Consider the following 19,353-nt stretch of genomic DNA (forward strand, 5'->3'; position numbering starts at 1 on the left):
TGTGTGTGTGTGTGTTTGTGTGCGTGCATGCGTGTGTGTGTGTGTGTGTGTGTGTGTGTGTGTGTGTGTGTGTGTGTGTGTGTGTGTGTGTGTGTGTGTGTGTGTGTGTGTGATCCCTGTTCTGGAAACCAGGAAGTGTATCTCCGGGACCTTGTTGTTGTTCCAACCCAGAGTGACGGACTGATGTGAACAGATAACACTGCTGTACACACACACACACACACACACACACACACACACACACACACACACACACACACACACACACACACACACACACACACACACACACACACACACACACACACACACACACACACACACAGCCCCTCCCCACACACACGGCCCCTCCCCACACACACTGATGATTTTTAAGTTGCAGCACAGGGAAAGATAGATCAGTTCTACTCCCAAACTGACAGCATTGTTATGGATCAGGGATAGAAAAGATTGAATTCCAGATCTCTAAATGCTTTGATTGCTCATCGGTAACTGAGGTGAGTAAGATTTTAACTCTGTTATTATATTATGTTAAAATAAATCATTCAAAATTGTTATGCTTTATAATAACCTCTCTGTCTTATTTCCCCAAAAACGAACACACAGGGACCAGAATCCAGTAGCTTAGTGACCTTCAACGTGTGAAGGAGGAGAGATTGAGGACGACATTACATCTGGGTGACGAAAACCAAGTGGCCAAGAAAAAATCAGGTAAGCAGACACCAGTTTAATCAAAGTTCTGCCATTAGAATTAACTGTTGTCTTTTTGCTGTGAAAGTGTCCGAGAAAGTTAAGTTGCGAAAAGCATGGATTCGAGTCCCATATGTGTGGTGAAGCACAACTAAAGTCTGATTACATTTATAATTAACTACTTAAATAGCTTATATCAAATACATTTCCATTAGCAAACTAGGGCTATCGCCTCCGACTGCTGATGGTATATCAGTCGTTTTCAGTCCCCGATCATTCCTACCACTCCCGTCCACCTATTTATAAAATTAGATATTATATACAAAATATAGAACACATACATTTAATATCTTTACATAGATAAGAGTGTGCATAGTGCATAGTGTGTGCAACCAAACAACTATTGTGAAAACAAAGCTAAACAAAATTGGGGCAAATCTACGTATCCACCCAGTTAGACGTTATGGGTCAAACAAAAATTCAAAAGAAGTGTATGTGATGCGCGCACATCCAGTAAAACAGGTGCTGGATCAAAACAAACGTGCATAAAGGAAGAAAGAAAATCCGCACACTGTTGCTGCTCACCGATTTATTAGAACACAACGTTTCGACCTCAGGCGGTCTTCGTCAGGTGTATAGGTGTGTGTCAGCCCGTGAGTGACAGTTCTTATAGAAAAGGAAGGGGCGGGCATAGGGTCAGCTGATATGAAATAACAATGTTCCCAAAATTGACACATTATCCCAAGGAATTGCATAATTAAAATGTGAAAAGACAAGAGAATTACAAAATGAAAGACAATAATAATAAAACCCATACAGTGAATAAATATATACACGTCACCAATACCTTAGATTGCCAGTGTTACCAAATCAATATTTACAAGATTACACATTACAACAATCCTAATGCATTCCAGAAGTTCTGCAGAGTTGAAGTTAATCCCAAATTATAGGAAAGGCTTAATGTCAAACTCCTCATTTAATCCATGTGGGGACATAGTATTCAGGAGATGGATATAGTATGTCTCTCGTTGTAAAAGAAGGCGATCATGATTGCCCCCTCTAGGGGGCCTGTCCACCTTTTCAATGCCAGTGTATCTGAGAGTACATATACTGTGTCCCGCAGAGAGAAAATGTGCCACTACAGGGTTGCGAATATCACCGCATCTGATATTACTGCGATGCTCAGATATGCGGGTGCGCAAAGCTCGGTTTGTCTTACCGACATAGGCAAGTCCGCATGGGCATTTAATTAAATAAACAACAAACTGTGTGTTGCACGTAATTACTCCCCGTATGCTACAGTGTTTCCCAGTGTGTGGGTGTGTGTACGTCTTGCTCTTCTGCGTGTAGCCACATTGTGCGCAATTCCCACACTTATAGTTACCGTCGGGTACATTGAAAGGGTTTTGTTGCCTGGTGGGAGTGTAAGACCTCACCAGCATGTCTCTTAAATTGGGGGCACGTTTAAAAACCATGGATGGGGGGTCTGTAAAAACATTTTTGAGTTTGGGATCCGTTTCAATCACATGCCAGTGTTTGTGAATAATCTTCCTAAACTCAGAGCCAAGAGGAGAATATCTGGTTATACATAATGTGGAGTCGCGCTTCTGTTTTTGGCCAGTAGGTTTGGGAATTAGACATTCAGTTGTGTATGTCTCACTAGTGGTGCATAATCTCCTAACCCGATGGAACTGGCTGATTGGGAGGCTTCTAATGAGGTGACCAGGATGGTAACTGTCACCCCGAAGCAGGGTGTTCCTATCCGTGGGCTTTCGGAATAGGTCCGTATGCAGAGTGCAGCCATCCTTGATGATTGGAACATCTAGGAAGCTGATTTTGGATTGGTCATATTCAAGGGTAAAATTCAAATGATCATTCACAGAATTGAGGTAGCGGTGGAATTGTTTTAGAGATTCTTCATCACCATCACCAGTTCTCGCCAACAATTATTTTCTTTTTAAAGAGGAATATTTCTTACAAGTCAAAGGGACGGCCATGGGTAGCACCATGGCTCCCAACTATGCGAACCTGTACATGGGTTTTTTTGAGAACCAATATGTGTTGAACTCCGAGGTTAATCCACATTTTAAAAGCCTTTTACTGTACAAACGCTTTATTGATGATGTCTTTATTTTGTGGAATGGTGATGAAGAATCTCTAAAACAATTCCACCGCTACCTCAATTCTGTGAATGATCACCTTTTTTTCTTCCTTATCTTGTTGAGGACGAGCCGTGCACCCCTACACCAAACTTCTGTATGAGTATACGCACTAAAAATGATTTAAGTGAGTAATTACAATGATTCTTCCACGATACATTAATCAATGCCTTAATGACGTTAAATGGTGACCAAATACAAAATATTTAGCCTTTTAATATTTAGGTTTTAATTTAGCCTAGTTATAATGTTTGCAAGCAAAATTTTGGTCACAACCTCAACGCAAACAAAATGCCACTCACCCCCTGGGGGGTGCCCGCACCCCAGGTTAAGAACCACTGGTTTAAGCATTGATTGACTGTGGTTCCACTATGGTAAAACCATACTTAAACCACAGATAAACCATGATTAAATTGTGTCAGGAACAGAGTGTGTGTGTGCTAGAGGCCCATGTGAGTGTGTGCACGCTAAGGGCTGTGTGTGTGTGTTTGTGTATGTCAGGGGGCAAAGTGTCTGTGTGCCAAAGGGCCGTGTGTGTGGGTGTGTGTGTGTGTGCTAAGATTCTGTGTGTAGGTGTGTGTGGGCTAGTGTGTTGTGAGTGTGTGTGTGTGTGTGTGTGCTACAGTAATGTGTGTGTGTCTGGGCTGTGTCAGTGGGTGCTAAGGGGCTGGGTGTGTGTCAGGGGCAGAGTGAAAATGTATTTGCCTGATCTACGTCCATCACTGTCTGTGGAGAAAAATGTGTGTGTGTGTGTGTGTGTGTGTGTGTGTGTGTGTGTGTGTGTGTGTGTGTGTGTGTGTGTGTGTGTGTGTGTGTGTGTGTCTGTGTGTGTGTGTGTGTGTGTGTGTTTTCGCGCGCTAGAGCAGGGCCGCGGACCAAAGTTGGGTCGTGATCACAATGAGCTCCTCCCTTCTGGAAGACGTTTCAGAATGCCTTCCTGTCGAAAAAATATATTTCTCATTCTATAGCAAAAGGGGAGGACAGTAGGCACTTTTTGAGCAAATTAATTTTAGTAACTTAATTAGTAGCTAATTAAGAACAAGACAGTAACACAGCCTGTGATGGTAACACCCTTTGAAAAGGTTTTTTGGAAAAAGATAAATCTACAACCAGTTCCGGTTCCCAGCTGATTTGGCGGCGTCTTCTGTGTCCTAATATCCTCACGTTTTAGTCGTTAGAAATGTGTGTTAAAGGCTGTGTGTGTGTGTGTGTGTGTATGTGTGTGCGTGTGTGTGTGTGTGTGTGTGTGTGTGTGTGTGTGTGTGTGTGTGTGTGTGTGTGTTCCAGATATCTACAGTTATGCCATTGTGTTAAACTAAGGCCCGGGGGCCGGATACGGCCCGCCACACCCCTTTGGCCCTCCATTTGAACTGGCCCAAAAGCAATCCTCACAGAAAAACAATAATGATGAAATATATTTTTAAAATATTTATTTTGTTTATCAACAGGCCTTCCTACAGTTTAATTTTCACTAACCTAGTGTGAATCACCAGAAGTTTCTCACTGTAATATCAACACTCAACCCACTTTCCCTCCACTGTCAGCCTCTAGCCAGCAAGGCCACTGACAACCCCCCCCCCCGCATCCCCCACCACCATATCTGCGACTGAACATTCCACCTGCACTACTATACTTGTCACTGAACTTTCAACCTGCACTAACTCAAAACATGCACACACACACACACACACACACACACACACACACACACACACACACACACACACACACACACACACACACACACACAAGCACACTGCACTTTCTGCACTTAACCCAAACATACACACACTGACACACACACACGCACACACACACACACAGACAGACACACGAACACACACACAGACGCACACCGCACCTTCTACCTGCACTAAACACATACACACACATACACACACACACACACACACACACACTGCTGCTGGTGTACTTGACAGACCTTTTTAAATATTTTTTTTTTCTTCAAAATGCTACTATTACCATGTCAGAACGCTATAAAGGACTTTTTTAGGAAAAGCACAATAGCACAACAATACCTCTTAATGTATGTCCTCTACAAGTCTTCTGTTGTCCAGTCTTGCACTTTAAATGTCTGTATGAGCACTGTCTATGTCCATACTGTCTTAAGTCCATGTATAAGTACTGTCTATGTCTATACTGTCTATGTCCTTACCTAGATTAGTCTATGTCTGTATGGGAAAGCAAGAAATGTAATTTCAAATTCTTTGTATGACCAGTGCATGTAAAGAAATTGACAATAAAACCTACTTGACTTGACTTGAACAGGCCTACCATTTCTATTGTATCACTAATAAACTGTCAATCACCATATTTTTCTAACCTTTCCTTGCTATTTTTACATGGTTATTCGAAATTAAAAGGAATACCTGTGGTATTTCAAATGGAAAAACATGTGAAGTACTCACTTCTTTTGCAAATCACTTGTAATGATAAACTATTTTGTGCTAGAAATTATGGCTATAACAGGCAGTGGCCAAGTACACGGCCAACATGTTTGATCCCGGCCCCTGATCACAGAACGATAATGTGGCCCCCAGAGAAAAATGTTTGGGGACCCCTGTGTTAAGATATTAAGAGAAACACATAGATAATGAGGATACAACAATCAAGGTAGTTCTGTTAGGAGTCTATTCCTCTTTGAATAAATGTCTTATATCAAAACTATAGCAAGCATTTATGCATTTACTCAAGTCATATCGGAAGAAGAATGGTCCAGCTGTTGTGAATTCCAATGGAAATGTACTAATTCTTATACCTGGAGAGAATTTGGATGGAAATGCATGGTCAGATTCTTTATCACCTCAAAACAGAAAGCACATGGGGGAATTCTGATTGCTGGAGACTGTGTGGCTATGGCTATCAGGCATTTCTGTAATTATTTCGACGTCAATCTCACCATGTAGTGGTTCCTTGCTTTTTGTGGCACTCCTTCTAGTAGGGTTGGAAAGGGGGTTGAAAAAAAGACAATAAAACTAGAACGAATGAAAAGATAGTTGTGTGTCTACATAGGCCCATTTAACCCTCAAATTTTGGAACATCCGTGATCCTTGGGGTCAATTTGACCCCAACCACTTAAATGTCTACAAAATCAGTATGAAACAACACTTTGGCACATGTTTATGTCTCATATATGTATTATTGCTCTGTTGGTGACATAAAAAGTCATTTCAATATATCCTAGCACCCCCACACATAGCCCACACACCAAAAAAACTTAAAGGTAGGGTTGGAGATCTTTGAAAAACGGTTCCTGTGAGCTATATTTTTGAAAATACACAGCCCGCCTCTCCCTTCAGCCCTCCCCTCAAAGCCACGCCTTCAAAACACATGAACGCGCATGCAGTCTGTCAAGTGTTCGGATTATCCCGGGAACCCACGAGAGCTCACGAGGCGGGGGCGGGCTAGAAGCCACGACAAATTAGCCAAGCTAACTTCCAGCCATGGCACCGTCTCCTGCTACGGTAAGAATGTTCAACATCACAATAAACGCACAGGCCGTCATGGTTGCCATTTCAAGAAATATTGATGACAGTAGATGTAATTTCAAATTCTTTGTATGACCAGTGCATGTAAAGAAATTGACAATAAAACCTACTTGACTTGACTTGAACAGGCCTACCATTTCTATTTTATCACTAATAAACTGTCAATCACCATATTTTTCTAACCTTTCCTTGCTATTTTTACATGGTTATTCGAAATTAAAAGGAATACCTGTGGTATTTCAAATGGAAAAACATGTGAAGTACTCACTTCTTTTGCAAATCACTTGTAATGATAAACTATTTTGTGCTAGAAATTATGGCTATAACAGGCAGTGGCCAAGTACACGGCCAACATGTTTGATCCCGGCCCCTGATCACAGAACGATAATGTGGCCCCCAGAGAAAAATGTTTGGGGACCCCTGTGTTAAGATATTAAGAGAAACACATAGATAATGAGGATACAACAATCAAGGTAGTTCTGTTAGGAGTCTATTCCTCTTTGAATAAATGTCTTTTATCAAAACTATAGCAAGCATTTATGCATTTACTCAAGTCATATCGGAAGAAGAATGGTCCAGCTGTTGTGAATTCCAATGGAAATGTACTAATTCTTATACCTGGAGAGAATTTGGATGGAAATGCATGGTCAGATTCTTTATCACCTCAAAACAGAAAGCACATGGGGGAATTCTGATTGCTGGAGACTGTGTGGCTATGGCTATCAGGCATTTCTGTAATTATTTCGACGTCAATCTCACCATGTAGTGGTTCCTTGCTTTTTGTGGCACTCCTTCTAGTAGGGTTGGAAAGGGGGTTGAAAAAAAGACAATAAAACTAGAACGAATGAAAAGATAGTTGTGTGTCTACATAGGCCTATTTAACCCTCAAATTTTGGAACATCCGTGATCCTTGGGGTCAATTTGACCCCAACCACTTAAGCCATAGATGTAAATGGAGATAGCCTACACCAATTTGGCTCCAACACATCTTTGTCTTTGTTTTTAATTATTCAATACAGGTTGAGTTCTGATGTGTCATTTTGACACAGTTAGACAGAGCTCATCAAGACCTTTAATTTGATCTAAACAACTCATTTTTGCAAAAAATGCCCGTTACACCCCTTTGGCTCTAAGCCCTACATACAGTACAAGGACTACATATAATATTTTACTGGATGTTTTAATATCCTTTTTTTGATTTCTTGTTTCTAATAGGTATAACATTGTGGAATCATGATGAACTGCAAAAGAATATTGATAAAACCCAGCAACACCATTCAGAATTCAACATCACAGCATCAGATTCAATTGATGAGAAGTCAAATTTATTAAACGTATCTGGATCTCTGAAATTAAGTCTACTTGGAGGACTGGTGAATGTGTCAGGATCAGCTAAATACTTCCAAGACACAAAGAGATCTTATAAACAACAGCGGCTCACTCTTCAGTACAAAACAACAACAACACATGAAACACTAACAATGTCTCATCTGGGCCGTGGACAGGTATCCCATCCAAATGTTTTTGAAGATGATACCGCCACACATGTCGTCACAGCCATCTTGTACGGGGCCAGTGCTTACTTTGTGTTTGACAGAGAATTATCTAACGATGAAGACAAGAAAGAAGTAGAGGGGGAAGCTGAAATCATGATGGAAAAACTGAAATTCCTCAAAATAAATGCAGAGGCATCTTTCGAGATGGATGACAAAGGGAAATCAGCTGTGGAAAAATTCAATTGCACTTTTCATGGAGACTTCCACCTACCTAGCAACCCGTCGACATTCAGTGAGGCTGTAAATGTTTACAGACAACTGCCAACACTCCTGGGAGACAATGGGGAGCATGCCATTCCAGTCAAGGTGTGGTTGTACCCTCTGGTAAAGCTGGACTCAAAAGCTGCAAAACTACACAGAGAAATCAGCAACAGCCTCATCACACACTCCTCAGAAGTCATAGAGCATTTAAACAAGACGGAGATGAGATGCAATGACCTGGTGGAGGACACAGCAGCAACAACTTTCTCTGCCATGGAGAAGAAGCTGAGGACTTTCGTGCAAAACTGCCGTCACTACAAGTTAGAGTTTGTGCAGAAGCTCAAGTCAGTTCTTCCCTCTATTCGAGGGGGTGGAAAAGAGGAGAGTGCCCTTGAAGACATCCTTAAGGCTCATGAGAAATCTCCTTTCAACAGTGGAGCCCTGGATGTGTGGCTAAAGCAGAAGGAAAAGGAATCAGACACAGTGACCTCTCTCCTCAAGCAGCTAGAGAAACATGGCCTAAAACTGGATGACAACTTGGATGATATTTTGTCTGATGTAGACATCACAAACATTGTGAGCTTTTCATTTACCTCTTTAGACCAGCCTGATAGCAGCCTCGTGAAACAATCCAATTTCCTTACTCCCACAGGAATGATGACTGAAAGTCTGCAGGCGGATGTTTCACAGAGCATAAATACTGACTGGCTAACTGATACCAGACAAAGCATGAGGAGACAGTTACAACTGTTCATGCAGTTGAAGAAGATGACCAACAGTGATGCCACCAAATTCATTGTTTCATCCAAACATGATGAGCGTTACCCTGGAGCCTGTATATTCATATATGAAGATGGGAATGATGAGCCTGTCACCTTCACTCCTCCATCCAAACCTGCCACTCCAACCACCTCTGATGTATCGTTTGACGCATTAACAGTTGGTGTATCAGACCCAGATTCTGCCACTGTAGAGTATCGAGTAGAGTTCAACAAGACACAGGAGACTGAATGGATGTCTCACCCTGTGCAGAAGAACAAGAAGACAGTAACTCTGTCAGGACTGAAGCCAGGAACTAAATATGAGATCAGAGCCACAGCTGTGGGTAAACTTGGCTATGTCATCAGCAGTGATGCTGTTACTGTTGTGACTGCTAAACCTACTTCTAGCCCACCAACCAATTTGCGAGTGGAGGAAGTGAAGGCAAACTCCATCACCTTGACCTGGTCAATCCCAGAACAATGTGAACCTGCAAAACAGTACACCATTGAGTATAAGGAGGGAAACAGCGGTGACTGGCAGAGAGAAGAAACCAAAACAGAGGTGTACACATTTACTCTGAAGAACCTGGAACCGAATACAACCTTCTCCATTAGGATGTACACAGATGCTGCTAACGGTGTAAGCAAACCTGGTGAAGAGATTAAGATCAACACCAGGAAAGGACCACTGGATACAAAAAGGTTTACTCCCCTCTCAGGTACTCCAAAAGCATATCTGCTGAGAATGACAAAATCTTCATCACATCATTTCAACAAGAAGGTGTTCGGGAAAGCATCATCCCGTAGCCCTACGAACAAAACCATCATGCTTGTTGGTGCCACTGGATCTGGCAAAACAACCCTCATCAATGGCATGATCAACTACATACTAGGAGTTGACTGGGAGGACAACTGGAGATTTAAACTGATTGATGAAGAAACCAACAAATCACAAGCACACAGTCAGACTTCAGAGGTGACAGCCTATCAGATTCACTGCACAGATGAATTCCAAGTTCCGTACTCCCTCACAATCATCGACACCCCAGGGTTTGGAGACACCAGAGGAATCAAACAAGACAAGGAGATTACAGAAAAAATCAGAGAGTTTTTCAATAAGAAGGGTGGAATTGATGCAATTGATGCAGTATGTTTCGTAGTGCAGTCTGCTTTAGCTCGTCTGACGCACACACAGCGGTACATATTTCAGGCAATCCTCTCTGTGTTTGGGAAGGACATCTCCAACAACATCATCACTCTGGTCACCTTTGCTGATGGCAAAAGTCCTCCAGTACTGGAAGCCATCACAGAAGCCAAGATTCCATGTGCCGTACCTGTCCATTTCAAGTTTAACAATTCTGTTCTTTTTGCCGACAACACCGGATGCAGCGGTGGTGAGGACTTTGATTACATGTTCTGGAAAATGGGAAAGGCCAGCATGAACAAATTCTTTACACATCTTGGAACGATGGAAACTCAGAGTCTGACCCTGACGAAGCAAGTTCTTCAAGAGCGTAAACAGCTGGAGGTAACTGTCCAGGGAGTGCAGCCACTCATCCGGAAGGGTTTGTCAACCATGGAGGTACTGAGAACAACAAGGGCTGAATTGGACAAACACAAGAGTGAAATTAATGAAAACAAGGACTTTGAATATGAGGTAGAAGTTGAGAAATCTCTCAAGATTGATATTTCATCAGGAACTTTTATCACCAACTGCCTTGGATGCAACTACACCTGCCACTACCCTTGTCATATACCGAAGGATGATGACAAGGAAGGGTGTTATGCAATGACAGATGGAAATTGCAGAGTGTGCCCAGGGAGATGTGTGTGGAGTGTTCATTTTAACATGAGGTACAGATGGGACATCAAACGTGTGAAGGAGAAGAGGACATACAATGAGCTGAAGAGTAAATATGTGAAAGCAGTGGGAGAGAAGATGAATGCAGAGGAAATAATTGCAAAGTTAGAAGAGGAATATCACCAAGTCCAAGAAAAGATTGTAAAAATGATGGGAAATCTAACTAAATGCCTGATGCGTCTGAAAGAGATCGCACTTCGTCCAGATCCTTTGTCTATCCCAGACTATATTGACTTGCTGATAGAGTCAGAGAAACAGGAGGCCAGACCTGGATATAAGGAACACATCAGAGAGCTACAGGAGGTGAGAATAGGAGCTGTTGTAATCCAACAAGTGGCAGAGATCTCAGTACAGAAGAGCAAACGACATACCAGAAGTTGACATCATTTGTAGGGGGTATCAAGGGATCTGCTTGGCAGTTTCTCAATATGTTAATAGAATAATAGGCTTTAGCTTGTCTGACACACACACAGAGGTATATATGTTGGGCAATCATCTCTGAATTTGGGATGAACATCTCAAACTACATCACGGTGGTGACCTTTATTGGTAGCCAATATACTTTATATATGACTTTTTAAAGATGAATTCACAAGTTCCATATTCACCCACAATCATTGATTTTGGAAAACAAGAGGAATCAAACGAGACAAGGAGATTACAAAAAAAAGGGAGTTTTTCACAAATAAGGAGGACATTGATGCAATGTGTTTTGTAAGGCTGCTTCCCTTCATCTTACACACACACACAGTGGTACATCTTTGAGTCGATCCTCCCTGTGTCTCCAGCAACATCATCCCTATGGTCACCTTTGCTGATAGCAAAATCCCACCTGTATTGGAAGCCATCAAAGAGGCCAACATTCCATGTGCTACACAGGATGATGGTTCTCCTGTCCATTTTAAATTTAACAACTCTGTGCTTTATGCCAATAACAAACGGGAGAAGAGCGATGAGACTGACTTTGATTTCATGGTCTCGAAAAAATGAAAGCCCTGACAAAGCCCTGAGTCTGATCCTGACAAAAGAAATCCTTAAAGAACGCAAAGAGCTTGGCACAACTGTTGATGGATTGCAGCCGCTCATCCGAAGGGGTTTGTCAACCATGGAGGAAATAACAATGACGCAAGCTATATTGGACAAAAACAAGATTCAAATTGAAGCAAACAAGGACTTTGAATGTGAAGTAGAAATAGAGAAATCTGATAAGATTCATATTCCAACAGGAACTTTAAGCACCAACTGTGATAAATGCAACTTCACCTGCCACTACCCGTGCCTGGTAATTACTGATGGTGATGAAAAATGCTGTGATATAATGTCAGATGATGGACAATGCAATGTGTGTCCGGGGAAATGTGCATTGAGTTCTCATTCCAACGTGACCTACAGATGGGAGATAAAGCGTGTGAGAGAGAGGAGGACATATGAAGAGCTGAAGAGTAGATTTGAAGCAGCACTTGGAGAGAAGATGAGTAAAGAGAAAATGATGATACAGTTAGAACTGGAAAGTCGTCAGGTTATAGAGATGATGGAAACTGTAACTACTTGTCTGCAACGTCTGAAAGAGATCGCACTTAGGCCAGATCCTCTGGCGATTCAAGCACATACAAGCAGCGCATCAAAGCATTAAAGGAAGTTAAAAAAAGTGCTGTTATTTTGAAAAAAGTGAAAGACAACACTGATCTCAGTGGAGAAGAACAATCAAAATTCCACATGATAAAGTCAAAAGCCAAGGCGGCATTTAATGATTTTCTGTGTTACTTTAAATAACACTGTTTTGTGTTTTCCTAATGTAGAGAGCATTATGGCTTGATTTTTTTTATAATTCATTCTCAATGGAATTGAGGAATGAAAACGTAAGCTAACGTCTATGATAAAGTTGGTCTCTCTTCTCTGTGTTTTGAAGTACATCAGCAGCAGTACCATCTTTCTGGCACGTTTGCTAATAGCCAAAAAACATGTTTTCACCAAACCAATTATGAAATGTATTACCTTGCAATGCTTTATTAGCAAATTATGGGATGTATTTTGTATTTTATTGAGGAGGTGGCTGTTGGTTCGACCATGTGGTTTGATTATGTCTCACAGTCACTTTTAATCTTTTATCACCTTAATGTCTTTTTTTACATCTTTTTATAAATTTAAATATTGCTTTGGTGTGATGTTGCCGCTTAAGAGGACATTACATCTAGATCCAGAGACCTAGAGAACTTTGCATGTGAAGAGCAAGTTTAGAAAATATTGACATTTCATTGGCACAATTTATCACCAACTGGATGCAACTGCACCTGTCCCAGTGGTATACCAAATGATGCGGATAAAGCTGGCTGTGTGTCTCTGCATGAGATCCGGAGCTTGGGGCCATGCAGGATGTAAATCACATGACTTGTATAAACGTGTGACAGAGAAGAGGAGCTGAAAAGTAAATATGAGGAAGCAATGGGAGAGAAGATGAACAGGAAATTGTAGCAAAGTTGGAAGAGGAATATCACCAAGTGAAGGGTGTTGGAGATGATGGAAACTGTAACTACCTGTCTGCAGCGTCTGAAAGAGATCGCACTTCGTCCAGATGCTTTGGCTACTACAAACCGCATTGACCTGATGATACAGTCAGGGGCGTAGCAGCACATTTTCAGCCCTATGTACAATCAGCTCCAATGGACCCCCTGCCATGTATATATATATAAATCAGACTGTATGTGGGCCCCATATAAATATGGGGCCCTGGTGACTCAGTCACACTTTAACCCCCTGAACAACACCCCTGGATACAGTCAGAGGAACAGTGTGCCAAGCCTGGATATCTGCAGCGCATCAAAGAGTTACAGCAAGTCAGGAAGGGGGCTGTTATGCAGAGGGTGGCAGAGAAAATCTCACAGTGGAGAAAAACGGTAAATATTCCAAATGATGAAGTAAAAAGCAAAGGCAGTATTTAATGATTTTCTGGGTTACTTTGAATAATGCTGTTTTTGTGTTTGACAAATGTAGGGGCTAGCATTATGGCTTGTTTTTTCAATTTATTTGGATCGTGTTTTTTTTTTTTTCTTTATTTCTACAGAATTCTTTCTCAGTGGAACAGAGGAATCAAAATTTAAGCTAATGTCTGTGATAAAGTGGGTCCCTCTTCTGTGTTTTGAAGTCTCTCTGGCTACGTTTGATGGCAAAAGCCATTGTGAATATCTTTCCCAAACCAACTGAATTGTATTGAGTGGCAAAGTTTTATTAACTAATTATGGGATGTATTTGAATAGGTTTTTTTTTCATCTTTTATCACCTTTCCTAATTGTGGGGATATATTTTTGCATTGTACCGATTACTTCATGTTTGGATTTTGTCTTTGTCTTTATTACTATTTAATATCTCAGTAACAATTTCATAATCAGTGTCAAGATCAGTTTAGTTTGAATTCTAGGCAAACTCTTGTGAGATTGTGGTGTATTATTTTCACTTCAGAGGACATTAGGGGTGAATCTCATTTCATTGTCTTGCCCCTTCCCCTATCAATACCTCCCCCTACACCTCCACCCTTCGCCTGAACACTCAACACGCAGAGGTAGAGGCACTCTTTACTGATGACCAAATGGCAAATTGTACTGCCGTTGCAAATATCTTTCCTATTCTAACTATGACATGTATTGATTGGGAATCGTGTATTAACTAATTATGGACTTCATTATGTATTGTATCGAGGACATGGCTGGTGATAATGCTGGTGACTGGTGGTTCGACCATGTGATTTGATCTATGTTTCACAAATTCTATAGGGTTTTAACTTTTTTTCATCTTTTTTTATAATCTTTTATCAGCTTTACTATTTGTAATGGTATATTGTTACGTTTCACTGTGCATTCACACATTACTTTATGTTATTTGGATTGCCTTCATTACCTTTCCATTCAGTGACAAGATCAGCTCTGTTTAAATAGAGTACATTTAAGGCCAGCTCTGGTGGGATTGTGTTGGTTATTTTCGCTTAAGAAGACATTAGATCTAGATCCAGAGAGCTTGACTGTGTTGTAGAATGTTTCTCTATATTTTTCTTTTACTTCAAGTTTGATGATTATCCTGTACTCATGTTTTCTGTATGTAATCATGTGATTTGATTCTACTGAATAAAGAACTTGATTTCATTTAATGATTCTGGTTTAATTTCAGCAAGTGTTATGTTATACTAGTACTATCAACCATTTAAAGAGTTAAACTTCAACAGTCACATGAAAGCTATTACTAAGTCTGCATTTTATCACATAAAAAACGTCTCTAAATTTAGGGGCCTTATGTCTAAACATGATCTGGAGAAGCTAATACGTGCCTTCATTTCTAGTAAGGTTGATTACTGTAACAGTCTTTTTACAGGCCTCCCCAAAAAGACCATCACACAGCTTCACCTTGTACAAAATGGAGCAGCAAGGGTTCTTACAAAAACAAGGAAGTTCGACCACATTACTCCAATTTTAAGATCGCTGCATTGGCTCCCAGTAAGCCACAGAATTGATTTTAAGGCAATGCTACTTGTGTTTAAATCATTCAATGGAATGGGACCCACATATCTACTGGATATGTTTCAGCTGTATGCACCAACCAGGTCACTAAGGTCAACGGAGAAGAATTTGCTGGTGATTCCAAAAGTCAAAACAAAGTGTGGAGTGTCAGCCTTTAGCTTCTATGCTTCAAAGCTTTGGAACCAGCTTCCAGATGACGTAAAAAATGCACCCACTATTGATAGCTCTAAATCTAGACTCAAGACAAAGCTGTTCTCAGATGCTTTCCCCTAGCACAAATTTTTATTTTTTATTTTTTTATGTTCATTTTATTTTGTATCTTATTATTATTATCATTTTACCTTGTGTTTTATCTTAATGTTTTAAATGTTCTTTGACACTAATTTAATTCCTTCTTTCTTCCATGTTTCCTTTCTTTTTTGCATTTGTTAATCTTGTGAAGCACATTGAGTTGCACCTGTGTATGAAATGCGCTATACAAATAAACTTGCCTTGCCTTGCCTTTAAAGGAATTTTTGACACAAAGTTGGCAAACAGTGGTATTTTGTCATTTTGGGTGTGCTTAATTCAATCTGCAAAAGTCTTAGTCCCCCAAATTATGGGGGAACACAATATGGAGACATAACTAAAATAAACACACATTCCTAGACACATCACAACATACTGTATAAAGGCAGCACAAACTGTAACAGGAGTGGGGTAGTGTGGGTAGAGTTGTCCAAAATGTGCTGAACCATGGTGAGAATCATAAAAGTATTTGATCTCTTGCTGATTTAGTTGGTGTGCTTATACTAACTAAGACATTATATAGGCTATAATGTTAATGGTAGGTGTATTCTAACATGGAGAGACACAATAGAAAAAAGACAGACAGAATAGAAAAAAATACTTTAAATAAGTTTTTAAATAAAAAGAAAAAAACAACTTTAAAGTCACTGATCACGTCTTAACCCAACAAAAACAACAAGGGATCAAATACTTATTATCCTGACTGTACATATCCCATCTGTAGTATATGCCCCACTGCTCTACAAGTGAATGTTGATGAATAAGCAACAAGGAGTGCATCTTAATATGCGACCTTGCCTCCTCCACTTGCCTCCTCCACTTGCTACTCGTCATGATGACATCAATGACAACAGCATTATATTTCAATATCTTGCAAAAGCTCAATTGTAGAGTCTTTTTCTCATTTGCAATTGGGATGGTGAATGAAAAACAGTCCCTCAAAAGTTGTTGTGGCTAGGCTGACAGCTGGGAAACTTTATCGTTTTCTCCAGGGAGGAGGGGCCAGGAGGCGGGACGAGGAGACAAGCGAAAGTGGAGGAGGCAAGGTCGCATATTAAAACGCACTCAAGGTGTCATGTCTGTAACTTCCTGACGGCTACAAGCGTGTCTCATGTCTGTAATCTAAAACAAAAATAACATCTCTGTACTTCAGCTGCACTAGGTCAGTGTAGAGGTCTTACTCTATAGAGATTTTGCTGTTTAGTGTGTTAAAACCCTTAATCATACACAACAGTTACCACTTTACTCTATACAAGGGCGTAACTTTATGCTGACAATTGGGGGGGTCAAGATTTCCATCTAAATGAATTAAATGGCTAAACAATTTTCTTCAGTATTTGCATGTACAGTTATGTATGTTACCTGGTCATTTGTGCCTCCTGCACTGTCTCTCTCTGTACTCTCTCTCCCTGTTTTTGGTCATCCGATTTTCCTTCGCCTCGTTCTCTCCCTCTGTCTTCAACTGATGCACTTCCTCCATCACCTCCTTTCTGTTGCTCAACTGCTACATCTCCTCCGTTGCCTCTCTCTCCTTCAACTGCTGCACCTCCTCTGACACCTTCATACTCTATCTCTTGAACTGGTTCACCTCCTTTGTCACCTCCTTCTCTCTCCCTCTCATCTGTGCTTCCTCGTCTCTCTCTCTGGACACCCGTCTCTCTCTCATCACCTGTACCTCCTTGGCCTTGGATCTCTCTTTGGTGACCTGCACAATCAAGTTATTGAACCTGATATAAAAAAAACCTCAGTTAATGTTCAAATGGCTTGGCTGCAAACTCACATCAGAGTTTTAGAGAATGCATTTTCCCAATCAGGCTTAAGTCAAGCTGTCAGAAAATCTCCATTTGTAATGTGGCATATAGCAATAAAGCAAAGATGAGTTAATTAATTAATTAATTAATTAAAAACATTCCTACCCTTTGCTTAGTAGGCCTAATTCATATGATCAGAAGAAAGCTACAGTCAGAGATGGTTGATAAAATCTTTGATGCAGTGCCAAATATGAATGACATATCCCAACCATCAATCACTAATCAGGATGCTGCACAAATAGGATCTCTTGTCTGCTGTTCGCCATGTTGTTAATCATATGATCAGAAGAAAGTTGCTGTGGTAGAAATTAAAGTAGCCTGCTGGCTACATAATATCCTATACCCATTATTTATACAATTGACTGTTGTTGTTTTTTTTATAACTAAATATACAGTGGCGACTGGCGACAAAAATATTGAGAGGACCTCCTCTGTCTCACTCCAAGCACAGCCACGCATAGTGTCACGCGAGGAAGGAACCCCTTGTCTCCCCAACCCTCTCTCGTGTCTCTCTATTCATTACTTCACTGGCGAAACAAACTGTAATCGCTTGGCTGTTGTCAACAAATGCGATTTTGAAAACAAAATATAATGCCACAATACATATTATTTAAAATGGATGTGTTTACTACTGGTGTCAAAAAACTTACAGGCATTTTGGTTCAGCTGAACAAGCTTCTCATTTGAAGTGGATACTATCATAGGAAACCACGCAGGCAACTGGACAGGGGGTAACCAAAAACGACTTAAATGACGTGAAATAAAACAAACAGACGTCCGATTGCTAGGGTTTCACAAAATGTGTTGGTTTGAGGGAGTAAATATCCCAAGTGCTAGCCATCAACGAAGTCCAAAATAGCCAGCCACGTCCAGTGTTATTGAACTAGCTGTCTGTCGTAACCTAGCATAAAATAGCTATATAACTAACTGACAGGCAGAAAGGCAGTGGTACACTATGGTTCTCAAAACACTCGGAAATAATGTCTCTTATGCCAAAGACGCATCCACGCATGATCATGTGGCAATTGCAAGTTAAAAGTAGAAAAAAAACAATTGCTCAATACTTGATAAAGCTGAACGCTAATCAGTTTGAATTTGGGATAGTGGAGAAGAGGATTACCCATTGAGAGATTCCCTGTTTGTCGCTCCCAACGCAGGACGCTCCCCGGTCGGCTCGCTCCCACTAGCCAGACTATCGATCCCACCGCCATATAACGGAGCTAGTTATCTTTTTGATGTTAGTTTTTTGTTTCTAACCCTAACCTTAACCCTAACCCTAAATTGCTTGTACTAACCCCAACTCCGATGAAGTTGGGACGTTTGGTAAACAGTGAATAAAATCAAAATGCTATCATTTTCAAAACATTCAATCTATTCATTAGATGGAGAATAGTGAAAAGACAACATATTAAGTGTTAAAACCGAGAAAAAATATTGTTTTGGGGGACATATGTACTCATTTCTAATTTGATAAATCCAACACGTCTCAAAAGAGTTGGGACGGGGATCAGTGAAATTTAGTAAACATCCAAATAAGATAAAACAACAAAGAAGAACATTTCAAAATGAATTGTACTGACGGACAATATAGGTGTCCAGGTATAAGATCATCACAGAGAGGCTGAGTCACTCAGAATTAAAGATGCAAAGGGAATAATTACCATAGTTATTACATACATTTTTGAATTCCCTTTGATTTACCACGATTGAGTGTATATAAGACATATTTTTGTTAATAAAATCATTGTATAGGTTCATGACATCATGAAATATATATTGGCTATAGTCTCACTCTAATTCCTGGAGTGCTAGAGCTATTGAAAATTGACCATATTAAGAATGCTTAATGCATGAAAATGACACAGGGGTTTAACATTCTCCTAAGCACCTGAGCTCACTTGAAATAGACCCAGAAGACATGGGAAACTGTCCTTTGCTTACAGAAGTCAGCAGAAGTTGTAGAAGTCCATTCTTTTTGACAATAATAGAGCATTGCACATCCTGTGCTA

The 19,353-nt window shown here is 40.5% G+C and overlaps 1 protein-coding gene across 2 annotated transcripts; it reads left to right on the plus strand.

Annotated features, from left to right (window-relative positions):
• The first annotated feature begins 409 nt into the window (after positions 1-409).
• On the plus strand, positions 410-18,642 carry LOC134443525 (uncharacterized). 2 transcript variants are annotated; one of them, XM_063193288.1, is made up of 4 exons: positions 410-497; positions 607-711; positions 6,156-6,337; positions 7,577-18,642. In XM_063193288.1, exons 3-4 carry the CDS (start codon positions 6,214-6,216, stop codon positions 11,119-11,121), a joined length of 3,669 nt encoding a protein of 1,222 aa, XP_063049358.1. In that variant the 5' UTR covers positions 410-497; positions 607-711; positions 6,156-6,213; the 3' UTR covers positions 11,122-18,642. The 2 variants fall into 2 exon arrangements, with proteins under 2 accessions (XP_063049358.1, XP_063049357.1); XM_063193287.1 differs by having other exon boundaries at positions 607-6,337.
• The last annotated feature ends 711 nt before the right edge of the window (positions 18,643-19,353 follow it).

The sequence above is a fragment of the Engraulis encrasicolus genome, unplaced genomic scaffold (assembly GCF_034702125.1).
Source record: "Engraulis encrasicolus isolate BLACKSEA-1 unplaced genomic scaffold, IST_EnEncr_1.0 scaffold_33_np1212, whole genome shotgun sequence".
NCBI lineage: Eukaryota > Metazoa > Chordata > Actinopteri > Clupeiformes > Engraulidae > Engraulis > Engraulis encrasicolus.